Raw genomic sequence first — 16,865 nt, 5'->3', positions numbered from 1 at the left:
GAGGGAAGCAGCTTTGTTTGGAACGAGGCAGGGATGTTGCAGAGGGACAACTGAAATTTAGCTAAATCCTTATTTCACAGAATATTAGAATTATTAGAATATTAAAATTCAGAAATCCAGAATTTTAGAATAGAATATTAGAATAGTAAAATTCAGAAATGCAGAATTTAACAGAATATTCAGCAAGACTGATTGGTGCTGCTTGGTAAAGGATCTCTGTGGGGGTTTAATAGTTTTTCATGTCACTAAGACACAAAACTGAGTGCCCCAAGACAGAAATGATGAGACCCAGAGCTGTACCTTGAGCACGTAACTTGGCCAGCTCCTCGTTGAGGGAGTCCTGGGACTCCTCCAGCTGCCTCCTCTTCTGCTCCATGTTCTGCATGTAGTCTGTCAGGGATTTGATCTTGGCTTCGTGCTTCAAAGACAAGGAACAGCCGTGAGAGAGGAGAAGAGCAGCCCTGCCCTGCGAGTTCAGGGACAACTGGCCCATGGAAGGGAGAGGGAACAGAGAGTTTCCACACCCAGAGGGGATGGCTGGGAGAACTCACAGCAGAATGGCTGGGAAGGAGCTAAGAGAGAGTCTACACTATACTATACTATACTATCTATACTATACTATACTATACTATACTATACTATACTATACTATGTAGTATAATATGGTATAATATAATAAAATACAATACTATGTAGTTTAATATAGTATAATGTAATCGAATGTAAAATAATAGAATATGATATATCATATAATATCATATCACTTCATTTAATATAGTATAATATAGTTTAATGTAATATAATGTGATATGCTATGCTATGTGATATAATATCATAAAATAATAAATAAAATATAGTATACTGTACTATAATATACTGTAATGTACTATAATACTATATAATAGAATATACTATAATATATAATACTGCATAATAGCATATACTATAATATAACATCATATCATATAATACAACGTAGTATAATATAGTATAATATAGTATAACGTAGTATAATATAGTATAATGTAATATAATGTGATATGCTATGATATGATATCATATAATGTCATGTCATACAATATAATGTCATACAATATAATGTCATATAATGTCATATAATATAATGCCATATAATATAATGTCATATAATATAATGCCATATAATGCAATGCCATATAATGCAATGCCATATAATGCAATGCCATATAATGCAATGCCATATAATGCCATATAATGCCATATAATGCCATATAATGCAATGCCATATAATGCCACATAATATCATATCATATCATATTATATTATCATAACTATATTATCATAAATCAACCTTCTGAAAACTCAAAGCCAAATTCTCATCTCTCACCTCATCCCCAAACCCTGCCTCTAGCACAGCTGGAGGCCCCAGGGCCCGGAGCAGGCAGGAGCAGACCCACCTGGGAGATGAGGAGCTGGCAGGCCGCCAGCTCCCTCTCGCTGGCGTTCATCTTCCTGTTGGAGTCCATCTGGGCGCTCTCCAGCTGCTTGCTCCTGTTCACCAGGGACTTCACCTCCGACTTCATCTTGCTGATGTAGAGCCGGGCCATGGTGAACTCCTCCTCGATGACCCCGTTCACATCTGCCAACTGAGCACACAGGGATGCTGCTCGCACCCAGAGCTGCTCCCGCTCTGGGAACCAGCCTGCAGGCTGGGCCTGGGCTCTGGGATGGCTTTACAGGCCAGGGGTCATTTCAGAAAGAGAGTTTGGAGCAGGGGAGAAGAGCATAAGCTACTTCTGAAAACTTAAAACTTGGATTTGGAAGACAAAAAAATCAGAATTGGGATCTTTTCACAAAGTGCTTATTACATTAAGGAGACATCCTCCTTCAGAATTTTTTGTTTGATTTGTCCTTTTATCTTGTATATTTTATTTTTGTTTACATTGGATATTTCACATCTGTGTGAAGGGATATCATATCCAGGTATTAGGATGGATATCAGGGCAAGGCTCTTCCCCCAGAGGCTGCTGGGCTCCCCAGGGAATGGGCACATTCCCAAGGCTGCCAGAGCTCCAGAAGCATTTGGGACAGCACTTCCAGGGATGCCCAGGGTGGGGTTTTGGGGTGTCTGTGCAGGACCAGGAGCTGAACCCATGATCCTGTGAATCTCTTCCAGCTCAGGATATTCCACTGAGGAGCTGTGCAGGTTCTCCCTGAGCAGTAACCCAGCTCAACTTCATCTGCTTCCCTTTTTTTCCCAGCACTGCCAAGGGAAAGGGAACATGTGCTGCTTCTTGTCCCAAAAATCCTGAAAAATGACACTTCCAAAATTTTCAGTCTGCTCTGAGATTAGACACACTTGGAAAAGATGCTAATTGCCAGCAAATTTGAAATTATTCTCTGAAAGCTCCTCAGTCTGGCCTGATTTCCACTGGCAGCTGTCCCCTGAAGTGCTGACATCTCAGTTCCTACAAAAACTTGTACCAAACCGCCTCTGCCTCCATTTGCAAAGATTTCCTGTCCCAGTCCCTGCTCCTGCGGCCACCAGAGGCTGCTGTGACATCTCCAAAGGCTGGGATCTGCAGCACCACAGGGACAGCAGGGATTGTGTCCCCTGCAGCAGGACAGGCTGGAGCTCCTGCTGGCCTAAGAGAGCCTTGGCAGGGCGTCAACAAAAAGTGAACTAAAAGTAACAAAAATGTATTGCAAGGAGTTTTCATACATTTCAAAAATGGACTTAGCCACTTTCGAGCACTGCTATTTTTCATAGGGGTTTTAAATAGACAAGGATGGCATTAACACCACCAAGGAGATTTTTCCAGGCCATGGAAATTTTCCATCGCTGCCATTTAGCAATGACCATACAAATATTTTCTCTGAAATCAGCATTTTGTTCTTCTACAAATGTGACAAAGTGAGCAGCCACCTCCTCTACTGTATCCCCAAAGCACACAGAGCCACACAAAGGCAAACCTCAAAGCAGGGCTGACCAAAATGTGCACCAAACTTCAGATCAAAAATTGGCCACCTCAGAAGCCAATATTTTCATATTCTGGGAATTTGGGGTCTTTCCAGCTAGGGAAAGAGTTGGGCTATGAGTGTATTGTTTTGGGGGGAATTGAGACCCCTCATTAATCAGTTCAGTGACTCCCAGATGGGCTCTGGCCCCAAAAACTGAGCTGGGAATAACTGTGGGAACTGGGAGCCCAGACACTGAGCCTCTCCTGATGCCTCAGGTTTTGGCTTTTAAATTTTTCAGACCCTGTGCTGCTTTAGTGTGTAAGTCTAGGCTTCATATGAGGGGATGGTGAGCTCTGTGCACAGAGCAGGGAGACAAAACAATTCCTGCTCCAGCTGGGCACCAAGGACAAATGAGCCAAATCTCAGCCCAGGAGCACAAACCCCGTGGGTTGGAGAGAGAAAAACAAGCAGGGTGGGACTGCAGGGGCTAAAGCTGGAATGGGACAATGAACTGCAAGGTGCAAATGGAGCAGAACTGATCCCAGGGACAGAGCCCGGGAGCGCTGGTGCATTTTGGGGCCATTTTGGTTGATCTTGGGTGCAGCCCTGGCTGGGCTCTGGTGCTGCCCAAGGTGGATCCATGGAGGAGATGCTTGGAATGAATCCCTGCTTTATTCTGGGACTCTGCCCAGCCCCTGCTCCAGGGCAGCCTGCACAAGGCATCATCCCCATTTCTGTGGGATCACCTCTGTCACAATCCCTGTCCTGCTTTGTCACCTGTCCCCTCCCTGGTTTTCCTGCAGCCTCAACACCTCAGCTCCCCTGCAGAGAAATGGGATTTTCTCATTCCTTTATGAATTCCCAGTCCTCAAGGAGGAGATTTCTTATTCCTTTATTATTCCTATATGTTATTCTGAAATCTTGGGGTATTTACTGAGCTGGCCTCTTGATAAATCCCTACTTTATTCTTTAGCTTTGTCTAGTCCCTGTTCTAGGTCAGCCTTCACAAGGCATCACTCCCAGGCAGACAAAGAGCTCTGCAGTGTCCTCCTGTGTGCTCAGCCAGGATTTACACAGAGTGTCCTGGGACTGGCTGGATCCACACATTCCACATCTGTGATGTTCCCAGGGCTGGAGCCAGGCTGGGAGAGCTGGGAATGTTCCCCTGGAGAAGGGAAGGCTCCAGGCAGAGCTCAGAGCCCCTGGCAGGGCCTGAAGGGGCTCCAGGAGAGCTGGAGAGGGACTGGGGACAAGGGATGGAGGGACAGGAGCCAGGGAATGGCTCCCAGTGCCAGAGGGCAGGGATGGATGGGACATTGGGAATTGGGAATTCCTGGCTGGGCTGGGATTGCCAGAGCAGCTGGGGCTGCCCCTGGATCCCTGGCAGTGCCCAAGGCCAGGCTGGAACAATGTGGGATGGTGGAAGGGGATTTGGAGCTAGAAGAGCTTTAAGTGCCCCCCAAGGCAAGGCCCTGTGGGACTCCCTGCTTTGCTGGGGTGTTTCCCTGCAGGAGCAGCTGGGGAAGCTCAAAGCACAAAGCTCAAAGCAAAGCCCACGCACGGTTTTGACGTCGTTGGTGCCAATGATTCCCCCGATCTCCCCCAGGTCCTTCAGCAGCAGGTTCAGGATTTCTGTGGCTCTCTTCTTCTGGTGGTTGCTGAGCTCCTGCAACTGGCCCAGCTCCCTCTGGGTCGCTGTCAGGGCGCTCTGGAAAGGTTTAAAAACAAGAATTACCCTCCCCACTGCAGGCTGGGCACTTTTCAGGGGGGATTTTCCTCATGGCTGCTGGCACAATGTAGTGACACATCCAGTTCCACCTTGGCATAATCCACTTTCACAACTCACTTGCCACCAAAGGCTACTTTAGATCTATTAAATGTAGCAAATCCGCTAAGAATCTGATTTGCATAATACATCAAAGGAGGTTAATCACAGGGAAATAGGTAGAGAGGGATAGAAAATTCAATTTTTTCCAATGGATTTCGTGGTAATCTGGTTTACTGGGGGAGATAACAAAGTATTTAATGAAACAGATCTGTTAACAACAGCTCCTTAAGTTGGTGTAATGAATTAAGGGAAAAAGGATGCTTTAAGCTACTAAACCAATCTTGATTTTCCTCAGATCCCATTTTTTGCTTAAGATTCAGGGCACATCAGAGCTGAAAAAGCCGATTAATTTTTTTCCCTGATTCCTTCCTTGAGATCCCCTGGCTCCCTGTAAAATCCCAGCTCCACAGCACAGAGTCCAGAAAACCACAAAATGCTGCCATTTGCACGAGGCAGATTTTCACAGCTCTCTTGGCAAAATACAGCTTTTAAATATCCAAAACACAGGATGGCCACTTCTCACATCCAGTCCCTTGCTGCAAGAGCCACAATCTGCCACCAACTTCCACAGAGCAGCTTCTGAATCCCCTTAATTCCGTTGTTTAATTGAGACAGGGAAGAGAGGGTGACACCAGCAGGTTTTTTGGGAATGTTTCGGGAGCAAGGAGAGAAAACCAGGAGGATGAAGAAGTTGCTCTTACACTTTTCTGTGCCAGCTCATCTGCCAGCTGCTCATTGGTCCTGGTTTTGTCCTCCACTTCCTGGGATTTCTGGTCATAGTTGACAGCCAGCTCTTCCAGGGCTTGGAGCACCTCCTTCACCTCATCCTTGGCCGCCTCGTTCTCGATCTGGAGTCGGGTCAGCTCCTCCTGGATCTTCTCATAATCCCTCCTGGTGGAGGCCAAAAGCTGGGGAGGAATATCACAGCAGCATTAAGTGACCCAAAAACTCCTTCAAAAGGCAATGTTGAAAAGGAGAAAAATGGGCAAAGAGAGGGGAGAAAAGAGTGAGCGCAAATCGCGCGTGCAGCAGGGGAGAAATCCTGAAAACAGCAGCAGTTCCAGCATAAAAGCATTTGAAGAAAGCACAAAAAAAAGCTCTGAACTTCAACGAGAAAAATCTTCATCAAATCCTATTATGACCCAAGGCTGAGGCAGAGAAACTGACTTTAAGCAGTATCAGAGCTCCAAAGACATTTTCTGCCCTCAATCCACTGCTGCAGCTCAGAGCAAAAAAAAAAAAAAAAAATCCCACAAAGTAAAATGTTTCACCAGAGGCTCAGGGCTCTGAGCTGAGCTGAGGGAAAAGGGCTCTCTGAGGCAGCCACAAAGACCTCGTGGCTTCACAGAAATATTTTGATAAGCAAACCTAAGACGATTATTCTCACTTATCATCTGCAGGATGATGCTGAGGACAGATTAGCTGCTCCTGATTGCTGAGGGAAAATATTAATCTCAGAAGAAAATACTGACTTCACACACACACACTTTAGTGAGTGTTTCCAAACTGAAAAACTTCTTAAATTTACTGTTTGCCTGCTGCTGAGGTTTCAGTGATTGTGGGAGGTCACCGTCCCTTGCCCTTGAAGCAATGCTCAGTGAGATGTTAAAGCTTTGAAAATTCAGCTGTGGTGTCCTCAGGACAACCCCAGCCCCACCAGCAGCCCTGCACTGCAGGATGATGTGAAAATAAATCAAAGTGACACCTAACATTTATTGCTAATACTGCACTTTCAAGAGTAATAACAAAACCAGGGCTTGACATGGCACAAAAAGATCAGATAGGGAAGTACAACAGATAAAAGCAGTGCAGGAGTTGTGGGAGGGCCTCACGCTCATCCCAAGAGCAAAGTTTGGGCATTCATTCACAGAATTCACTCCTTCCCAAGAAATATGGATTATGGATTGGTATAATATTGTAGACAGTGGAATAAAACCTTCCCTGCTGAAGTGTTTTGGGTGGATTTCTCCTGATCTGCCCACCCAGCACCTGAGTGAGACCCCCAGCAAAAAAATAAACCCACTTCTGTCAAGCAGACCACCCAAAAAGCAGAATGTCCCAGAAGAAATGGCTTTTTTTGGGTTTTTTTGGCTCAGAGTGCTCGTGGAAAAATAGGAAAGCAGGCAGGCAGCTCTGGAGGCTGGCATGTGCCCAGAGAGGACTCAGATGTAAGGGAAATTTATCTCCTGGTAATGCTGCAGCCTCACAAGTGCACTCACGTTATGGAAAAAGCCATTGGATTGCCAGAGCCAGATGGCATGTAAATATTTAAACAACAAAATAGCTTCAAATCATCTTCCTGCTAAACACAGATGGAGCTATTATTTACATTTACTTGAGAAATTTTCTGCGTGGCTTCAAGAAGTGGTGGGCATCACCTGCAGCATAAACAAGGAGATTCTGGATGATATGGTGTGGAAAAATGGAGCAAGCTTCTCAAAAGCCACCAAAAAACCAGAATAAAGATGAGCTGTAAATAAGGGAAAAGGCCCACGGCTGCAGCACTCCATGGATCTGTTCCACCTGGGGATGCAGTTTCCAGAATCCCCCAAAACACCCACCTGAAGCAGCAGCCAGAGGTGAAAAGGCACCAAAAATCCCCCTAAAATCAGCCTCATCTGCAGCAGGCTTATAATTAACCTGCTGGCTTAATCAAGCAGAAATAAGGGCTGGTTAATTAGGGGGGAGCAGAGTGAGGCAGCTGCTGGTGGATCAGTGAGCTCATCACATCTCCAGGGACAGCTGATGTGGGGAAAAGCACCTTGAATAATAAAATATCACCTTTGAATAATAAAATATCACCTTTGAATAATCAAATATCACCTTCTCCTCCCAAGGTAAGGCCTGCAGAAGAGCTGGGACCAGGCAGAAAAAGGCTCTGGACAGCACCAGTCGCAGAGATTTTGGAATTTAGCAAAGCTGGACTAGGAATGTGAAAAAAATAAAAAAAAAAGGGGAAATGGGGACTGAAAAGCTGATTGATGGTGGCACTGGAACAGGGAGGGTGAGGAATAATTCTGCTCCCAAACGGGAGGGATGCACATCACTACAAAACCAAGGCACAACTGTGGGGGAAAATCAGCCTCAGGTGAGCAAAGGGATGTGAAAAAGATGGGAGAAGTGACCTGACACAAATAAAATCATAATACACATCAGAAAATAAATAAATAAATAAAATAAAGCTAATAAAGCTAATAATAATAATAATAATAAAGCTAATAATAATAATAAACAATATATTATTATATAATAACATACATACATTATTGTTATTATATAATAGTAACTATTATATATTACACATAATTTATATTTATTATATTCTATAAATATATAATAATGTACTTCAAGTGCATTATTAATATACACTTTTAAATTATTGTTATTATTAATTATTATTATTATTATTAATGATTAAATATTATTCTTAACAACATATTATTATTAATAACAACAACAATAATTATTATTATTGTTGTTGTTATTAATTGTGTAGCCCCAGCACAGGGCAATAAAATCAAGCTGTGGCAAGAGAATGAGAAACTTCATCATAAAATAAAATTTTAAACATTAAAATAAAATAAAATAAAATAAAACAAAACAAAATAAAACAAAATAAAACAAAATAAAACAAAATAAAACAAAATAAAACAAAATAAAATAAAGCTGGAGATTGCCCCAGCCAGGACAAGTCCCCAGAGGAGGCAGGTGAACCCTGCCTGTTGTGATGAACAGCAGACATGTTCATAAATTGGTTTTTTTTCTCTAATAACACCTTGGAAACCCTTTCTGAGGGCCTAGATACACAAAAAAAGCAATTCCTAAGAAATATCACAGCAACATTTGGGGAATTGGGTGTTATTGCCTCATTTTGCATCCTCAGAACTCCTCAGAGAAGGGAATGGCTTGGCTGAGTTTAGTGATCGCGTTCTCCATCCCAAACCCAACAAAAATTCATTTTAGGGACAGAAACAATGCAATCAAATGTTTGAAGTGAGCAATCCAAGATTTGACAGCAAATCTGGGGCAGCACCAATTATCAGGTTTTTCCATCTCACAGATTGCTGTCTCTAATGGCCAAAATAATGATAATTAGCAATTTAGTATCAGGAAATCTCTAACTGCCTGTAGTACCTGAATGGGCACAGACACATCAAAAATCACATTTGGAGTGAAAATTCCTGGCCCCTCTCCTACCTTGGACCTCCAGCATCACTTCCCAGCAGGAGGGATTGTTATTTCAAGGACTTTTATCAAGGCTTAATGAGAGTATTATGAAATTTCAAGTTTAAGCCTGGCTGACACCTTTTCCACTTGAATTTCAGCCAGCTAATAAGAACAGCTGGGACAGAATCATTAAACAAGGGGCTCAGGAGCAAAATGTAAAGGGATTTTTTAGGCTGGTTTATTTATTTTAGTTTCTTACCTCCTCTTGATCCAACATTTGCTGCTTTAATTTTTCAGCCAGCTGGCTCTGCTGGTTGATTTCGTCATCCTGCAATGAAACAGGGGGGGAGATTTTTAATTCCTTTTCACAGCTCTCATTTGATCACTTTTTATTTCCTCTTTCTAGGAAAGAAAGGGGAATAAAACTTTGTGCATGTTTGAGTGGTATGAGGGGGGATAAAACTAAATATACATAAACATACCATAAATAAAATAAATAAATATACACAGAGCTCTGCTGTAAAAGCTGTTAACACTGGTATAAATGGTGATATTTTGGGTTGGGAATCCCTTTGTTTGGGATCAAATATCTTCTCATTTCCTACAGTCCTGTCTCAAATTATGCTTCCCATGTTTTCTAGGGAAAAACTCAAACCTGCTCCAGTTCCTTCTGGAATAATTTCCTGGGCTTTGCGCTTTTGATGAGGAAAATGAAACAATGACTGATTTTTTTTTCCTTTTCCTGATCAATATGTAAAAGCTGGAGAGTGCAATCAGAGAAAAGCTGTCATTTCTTACAGAAAACTGCTCTTTTCAGTGCCACCAGACTGTGCAGGGAGACCAAAATTCAGGTTTAAACACAATTCCTCTGTGTCCACAAACAGCCAAACCTCAATATTAACAGGCAAGGACACACTGGGCTTTTTGCTGCTATTTTCCTGCTAATTACGAGTGAATTTTAAAACTGAGTATTGATGTATTGATTCATGATGAGAGCTGCCCTTTATTTTTTTTTTGCTGCTCTCATCCAGGGTGGTGAATGGGCTTTTTCTGGGCCTTTTTTTCCCCTCCATTTTTCATCTTCCCACAAGCCAAAGCTCTTAATGGCTGGAGAAGGGAATTGCTGAGAGCTTTAAGTGCCACTGGTGTCCCTCAAGCTGTGCAAAGAAATAAACAAATAAATGAGCCCTCTGGGCTGTGTTGGCAGCTCCAACAACACGAGCAAAAGGGGATGGGGATGTATTTTCCTTTACATTCTAGGGGTTTTTTTCTCCCCCGGTGACTCCAAGATGACATTACAGTTTGCTGAGGGATTTTACACACAAATCACTGAAGAAAAGGACTTAAAACTATCAGAAATCTTGGCTCTGATTTCCTGGAGAGTGCTCCCAAACACTGTCTGCTCAGGGAGAAGGGGTAGAAAGCCTACAGGGTCTGCTTTTATGCAGTATTTGGAATTTTCCAACGTTTTCGAGTTCACAATAGAAATAGAAGGGAAAATACACAAATAGAGCAAAAAAAGAAGTAGAGCAAAAATACGCAAGTAGAAGAAATAGAGCAAAAATACAAAAATCTTGGCAAGAATTGTCCATTCCCACCTGGAATCCAACATTCCCCCCATGGAATCCAACATTCCCCCCATGGGATCCAACATTCCCACCTGGGATCCAACATTCCCCCATGGAATCCAACATTCCCACCTGGAATCCAACATTCCCGCCTGGCATCCAACATTCCCCCCATGGGATCCAACATTCCCACCTGGGATCCAACATTCCCCATGGGATCCAGCATCCCCACCTGGAACCCAACATTCCCACCCTGGAATCCAACATTCCCCCCTGGGTTCCAACATTTCCACCCTGGAATCCAACATTCCCCCATGGAATCCAACATTCCCACCCAGAATCCAACACTCCCCCCTGGGATCCAACTTTCCCATCTGGGATCCAACTTTCCCCCCTGTAATCCAACATTTCCACCCTGGGATCCAACATTCCCACCCAGGATCCAACATTTCCATCCGGGATCCAACATTCCCCCCTGTAATCCAACATTCCCATCCGGGATCCAACATTCCCCCCTGTAATCCAACATTTCCCCCTGTAATCTAACATTTCCACCCTGGGATCCAACATTCCCACCCGGGATCCAACATTCCCCCATGGAATCCAGCATTGTCACCTGAAATCCAGCATTCCCACTTGGGACCCAGCATTCCCACCTTATCATCCAGCTGCCTGTAGAGGCTGGCGATCTCCTCGTCATATTTCTGCTTCTCCTCCGTGGAGATGCTGGCGACCACGGGGGTGATGTTATCAATGATTGGGGTGTTATCACAAGGCTCCAGGTTCTTCTGGTCCTTGGCACTGATCTGCTCCTCCTCAGGCACAGCTTCTCCTGCAGGGACACAGCTCATGAAATTCCTGCAATCCCAAATCCAGGGATTCTCCAGGACGGCCGTTCCTGGTCAAGGAAGGGCTTTGTGCCACTTCCAGGGATACAAATGACAAGGAAAAGGTGGGGAGGTGGCCGCCCTCGTGATGGTGATGGTCCCATGGAAATGCAAACTCCCTGTGACGCCTCAGGGTTTAGATTTTATGTTTTTCAGGCTCTGTGCTGCTTTAGTGTGCAGCTCTGAGCTTCACATTCAGCGTCGCTGAGCTCTGTGCACAGAGCAGGGAGACAAAACAATTCCTGCTCCAGCTGGGCACCAAGGACAAATGAGCCAAATCTCAGGTTGGTGCTCCCAAGAGCACAAACAGCTGTGGAAGAGGTTTTACAGCAGCTTCTGTGAGCCACAGAGAACTTTGACAAGAGGATCCATTTTTACCCCTGAAAGAGTTTTCTACCAAGGTCTTTGACATAGAAACCAAGAAGGAAAGAAGGATAAATAAGGGAAACCTGCAGCTGCCTGTTCCAATGAGCACTTTGTATCTTGTGACCAATGAGTAAAGTGTAAACTTCTGAGCTTTGTAAGAATGCATAAAAAGCATGCATGCTGGAATAAAAACAGTTTGAAGCCTTCTGAAAATGGAGTGTGTTGCTTTGGACTGTCCCTGTCTCAACTACAACAAACCCCATGGGCTGGAGAGAGAAAAACAAGCAGGGTGGGACTGCAGGGGCTAAAGCTGGAATGGGACAATGAACTGCAAGGTGCAAATGGAGCAGAACTGATCCCAGGGACAGAGCCCGGGAGCGCTGGTGCATTTTGGGGCCATTTTGGTTCATCTTGGGTGCAGCCCTGGCTGGGCTCTGGTGCTGCCCAAGGTGCATCCATGGAGGAGATGCTTGGAATGAATCCCTGCTTTATTCTGAGACTCCTCTGCCCAGCCTCTGCTCCAGGGCAGCCTGCACAAGGCATCACAGGCACTCTGTGAGGTCTTTTCCAACCTTGATGATCCCATAAAATCCAGCAGCAAGTTGAACACTGACAGCACAGAACTCCTGGCTCTCCTTTCACTCCCTTGATAGTCAGGATTAGCTCCATGGATTAACAGAGGTGTAAAAAAGTAGGGAAACCCCCCAAGTTGCAGCCTAAAATCTGCTGGCATTTAAATATCTCTTCCTCCAGGGATTTCCAGCTCCAGGATGGACCAGCACAGCTGTGTTTAAAACAATATTCAACTTTTACCTTGCAAATTCCAGCACAAACACCAACTTCCAGAGGCTGCCTGTGCACAGCAGACAATTCCCTACAAAATCTTCTCCCCAAGGAATATTTCCTTCAGGAGCAGCCCTGGGCTACAACGACAGCCTCAGAGATGAGGGATGGGTGAGCTGCTCATGGCAGAAATTAAACCCACCCTCACCAGAGGCTGGGGAAGCCCCTGGATGCTGCACAGGTTTCTCAGGGGGTGGGAAGGGGAAAAGTTTTTTTCCTTTTCCAGGAAAAAACTCCAATATTTTAGCTCCTGAAAGTTTGCCAGCCATTCCTCTTGCCAATTTATCTCACTGGCAGGGGAGCAGGCCAACAGGACCAATAGATCAAAGCCCAGAAAGGCTGAGTGAGGCCCCAGAGCAAAACAAAAAGGGCAAGAAAAAGCACAAGATGATTTTTTTTTTTCCCAGCTGAAAGCATGGAAAAAGTGGAATTTGAAACCAAGCAGCATCACCTCTCTCAAGGTACTTGACTCCAAATGTTTTCTGCCCTATTTCTGAAGGCTTGATGGCATTTTCTATTATTAATGAGGGAAATGGGAATTGATTTTTTGCTGTTGAAGCAGGGAAGGAAAGGTGGGTTTGGTTAGAACGCAGGGCCTTCTACACAAAAAATGTTCCTCAGGCTGTGGAGAATCCACCAGGATAAACATTTTGGGATTAAACATTCCCAAAAGGAATGCTTAATTTCTCATTCATTGGATGAGAACCTCCTGCCTGTAAAACACAGAAAAATTGGGCACCTGGAAGCTGAAATGCTCAGCTCACCCATTCCCTGACACCCTTTTAATTTGTAGAATAAATCCTTAATTCCTGGAATAAGCTGTACTGCTGGAATATTGTCCAAGGTAGGGTTGCTGGGACACTTCCCTTTGTAAAAAGCCTCCATCCTTCCAGAGGATGGGAGTGCACAAGGTCAGACAAGAAATCAATGATCTTTTGAATGCATTGCTGGGTAACAGCAGCACCCAGGGAGGGGAGGAGGATATTTAAACAAAAGGATCCGTGCAGGCTTTTGTAAAAAAAAAAAAGCTTTGGTGTGGGTTTTTTTTATTGTTGGTTTGGAGGTTGGGGGTTGATTTTTAAAATGGGAAATAATTCAAACTAAGGCTGGTTCGCTGCCAGAAATTATCTGCCAGTGTTCCAGACTAAATTACATTTTTAAAATTCGGTTTTTCAATAAAAATTCTTTCATTTGTGTGTATCCATATTCTGCCTCCTGTACCATCCTACAGCTGATGTTACAGCCTACCCTGAACAGCAATTCCCCACTTTTCTAATCAGAAAATTGGCTGATCTCAACAAAAATTTTCATTTAGAAGCCACAGGAGCAGACAAATGGTGATTCTTTTAAACAGATGCCACTCCCTGTCATTGTACTAAAGGGCTAATTACTCTAATGTGAAATTCAATTATAAAAAAAATCCCCAAACCCAAGGTCCAATTACCTTAAAGCACAGTGATTCTCATGCCTGAGGAGCAGAGCTATTTAAAAAAAAACCCAAATATAATGACATTTTTCCTTTTTTTATTACTATCATTAACAACATTAACATTAGTGATTCCTCCTGTGTTCTCTGCCCTGAAATCACCAATTCTGGCCTTTTCACTGGTTTCTCCCACAAATGGCTGCTGGTTTCCCTGGTTTTTGCTTATTCACCTTCCATTATTATTATGAACTGTGAGTTATAATGTGAATTTAGAGGTAGTGGCCAGACACAATTAATAAAAATTGTGATTTTAGGGCAAGAATTCAATGCAGACACATTCAACTCCCAGTTTTTGGCACCTACCATTCCTCCACCTGTTCAGCTCCAGCTCCAGGTGCTGGATAACGTTCTTTAAACTCTTGTTTTTGTCCTTCTCCTTCTCATACTTCTTCTTCCACTCCTCTGCTGTCAGCTCCAGGTTCACAGACACTGTGTTCTTGATGGTCTTGGCCCTGCAAACAAATCCCAGGGCAGCTGCTTTGGGGTTTTTATCCCAGTGCAACCGTGGGGATTGGGGATTTTTCCATCATTCAGAGGGAAATGAACAGGGAAATTGTGGATTCCCCATCCCTGGAAGTGCCCAGGGTGGGGAAGGGAAGAGGAAAGAGAGGAAAGAGAGAGGAAAGAAAGAGGAAAGGAAAAAAGAAAAAGGTAAGAGAGAGGAGAGGAAAGAGAGAGGAAAGAGAGAGGAAAGAGAAGAAGGAAAGGGAAGAAGGAAAGGGAAGAAGGAAAGGAAAGAAGGAAAGGAAAGAAGGAAAGGAAAGAAGGAAAGGAAAGAAGGAAAGGAAAGAAGGAAAGGAAAGAAGGAAAGGAAAGAAGGAAAGGAAAGAAGGAAAGGAAAGAAGGAAAGGAAAGAAGGAAAGGAAAGAAGGAAAGGAAAGAAGGAAAGGAAAGAAGGAAAGGAAAGAAGGAAAGGAAAGAAGGAAAGGAAAGAAGGAAAGGAAAGAAGGAAAGGAAAGAAGGAAAGGAAAGAAGGAAAGGAAAGAAGGAAAGGAAAGAAGGAAAGGAAAGAAGGAAATGGAAAGGAAAAGGGGAAAGGGGAAAGGGGAAAGGACATTCCTGCCTCCCTAGGCAAAAACATCCCAAATTTCAACCCTCTTAACAGCCACCACCACTTTATTATTCTGAAAGTGCTCAGCTCCAACCCAACCCAACCAATTGTGCCAGGAAATGCAAAGCAAGCAGAAAACAATGCCCAGCACCTACTCCAGCAAATCCACATTGAAAAGGGAAACCAAACCAATCACTATGAATTAAGAAAGCCTCAGATCTTTGCCCTTCACTGCTCAGACACCGAGTCCCTTCAAATGCCTCCAGTGCTGTTGAATAAAGCAGATAAGGAAAAGGATAACAGATAAACCCTCAGCAGTTTATAAAGCCCCAGTGATTTGCACTCTGTGGCAAGCAGGACTTTTATTACCTTAAAAGTATTTTTTAAATAACCTTGTGCTTTTAAAATAATTTCCTGATGGTTAGGGTTTACACTTTGCTAAAAGCACAGCTCAAGTTTCCACTCATACAACTGTACCAGGGCAAAAAAAAAACCCCACCACACCAGGAAGATTCTCCTGATGATGGATGAAGCCCTTACTGACAACTACAATTAAAAATGAGATAAAAACACGAGGAAAGATGGAGTAGAAAAAGAAAAAGCTGATTCACTACTATCAAAGGAGCACTTGTACAGTTTGATTGGTACAAGAGCTCCTCTGAAGATGGATTTCATTCCTGACATTTATTTTAATGGTGACATAACTCTTTCTCTTCCCAGGAAAGATCAGCAATCAGCCATGAGTCATGGACCTTCCCTTTAATGCCACCGAGCTCCTCAGTTGTGTCACATCAGAAAAATGAGACACAACAACCCCAGAGCCTGGAAAAGGACCCTCATTCCCACCATTCCCACCCAAAATCCTGCCAGAGGAAGTTGTGCATGGATAATCCATGGGTTGCTCTGCACAGAGCACCAGCCCTCCCAGGGAAATACAAATTATTTCCTTCCTGACAATTCAGAATTCCTGGAAATTCAGTTGCTGTCCATGAGGGAGCGCCTCACAAATATTTCCCTGTTTTCCCAGTTCTTGCACCGCCATCCTGGTCCTCAGTGAGGATCACCCCCAAAATGTTCCTCCTCCCAGGAAACTGTTGAATATTTAGCCAGGATGTGCAGAGTCAGTCAAAAAACTGCCTTGCCCCAAAAAAGGGCAAATTTTACTCATTACTGGAGAGAGGAATGAAGCCAGGGGGAACGTAACCTGAAACTGCACTTGGAAGCTGCAGTTCAGAGTTGTTCATGCTCTTGATTTCATTCCTGCATATCAGGATCCTTGGTTTTGCTCAACACATGATCTGATCAGTAGAAATTTGGATCTTCAATAGCTAAAAACCATGTTCAGCTCACAATGGGGGGAAAAAACCTACAAGGCAACCTGATTTTGCTCATGGCCACTGCCTCTTTTTGCAGTCCAGAAGATCCACGTGGTGGAAAACAACCCAAATTTAAACAAAGACAAAGCTACTGTATCCTGAAACTGTTCAACTCTCTTTAAACACTCCTAACTTGCCAGTATTTTTCCTTTCTGCTACTACACAAATCAAACAAAACAAGTAATTTTCCAAAGGATCCAAGTTCTCCCCAATTACCACAAAAAGCAGTAATTACATAATGAGCCTGACCTATTTCTGCAAACCTTCCCAATGCATTTCATATCACTCTTGTCAATAAACACGCGAGGAAGAGAAATTTTCTTTCTGGATCCTTCCATAATTTTTGTTCTTGA

At 43.6% G+C, this 16,865-nt stretch overlaps 1 protein-coding gene across 1 annotated transcript in view; it reads right to left on the bottom strand.

The window, feature by feature from the left end:
• Window positions 1-16,865, bottom strand: part of KIF5C (kinesin family member 5C) — an 81,347-nt gene that overhangs the window by 15,931 nt on the left and 48,551 nt on the right. Inside the window, exons 11-17 of the mRNA XM_066553836.1 lie at window positions 14,389-14,537; window positions 11,160-11,335; window positions 9,195-9,263; window positions 5,470-5,676; window positions 4,502-4,648; window positions 1,437-1,625; window positions 301-418 (exon numbers count right to left, since the gene is read on the bottom strand). Coding sequence (XP_066409933.1) covers window positions 301-418; window positions 1,437-1,625; window positions 4,502-4,648; window positions 5,470-5,676; window positions 9,195-9,263; window positions 11,160-11,335; window positions 14,389-14,537 — 1,055 coding nt within the window. The remainder of the gene's footprint in view (window positions 1-300; window positions 419-1,436; window positions 1,626-4,501; window positions 4,649-5,469; window positions 5,677-9,194; window positions 9,264-11,159; window positions 11,336-14,388; window positions 14,538-16,865) is intronic.

Source organism: Molothrus aeneus, chromosome 7 (assembly GCF_037042795.1).
Source record: "Molothrus aeneus isolate 106 chromosome 7, BPBGC_Maene_1.0, whole genome shotgun sequence".
In the NCBI taxonomy this organism is placed as follows: Eukaryota; Metazoa; Chordata; class Aves; order Passeriformes; family Icteridae; genus Molothrus; species Molothrus aeneus.
Note: the sequence above shows the minus strand (reverse complement) of the source record. Positions and strands in the feature narration are given on the sequence as shown.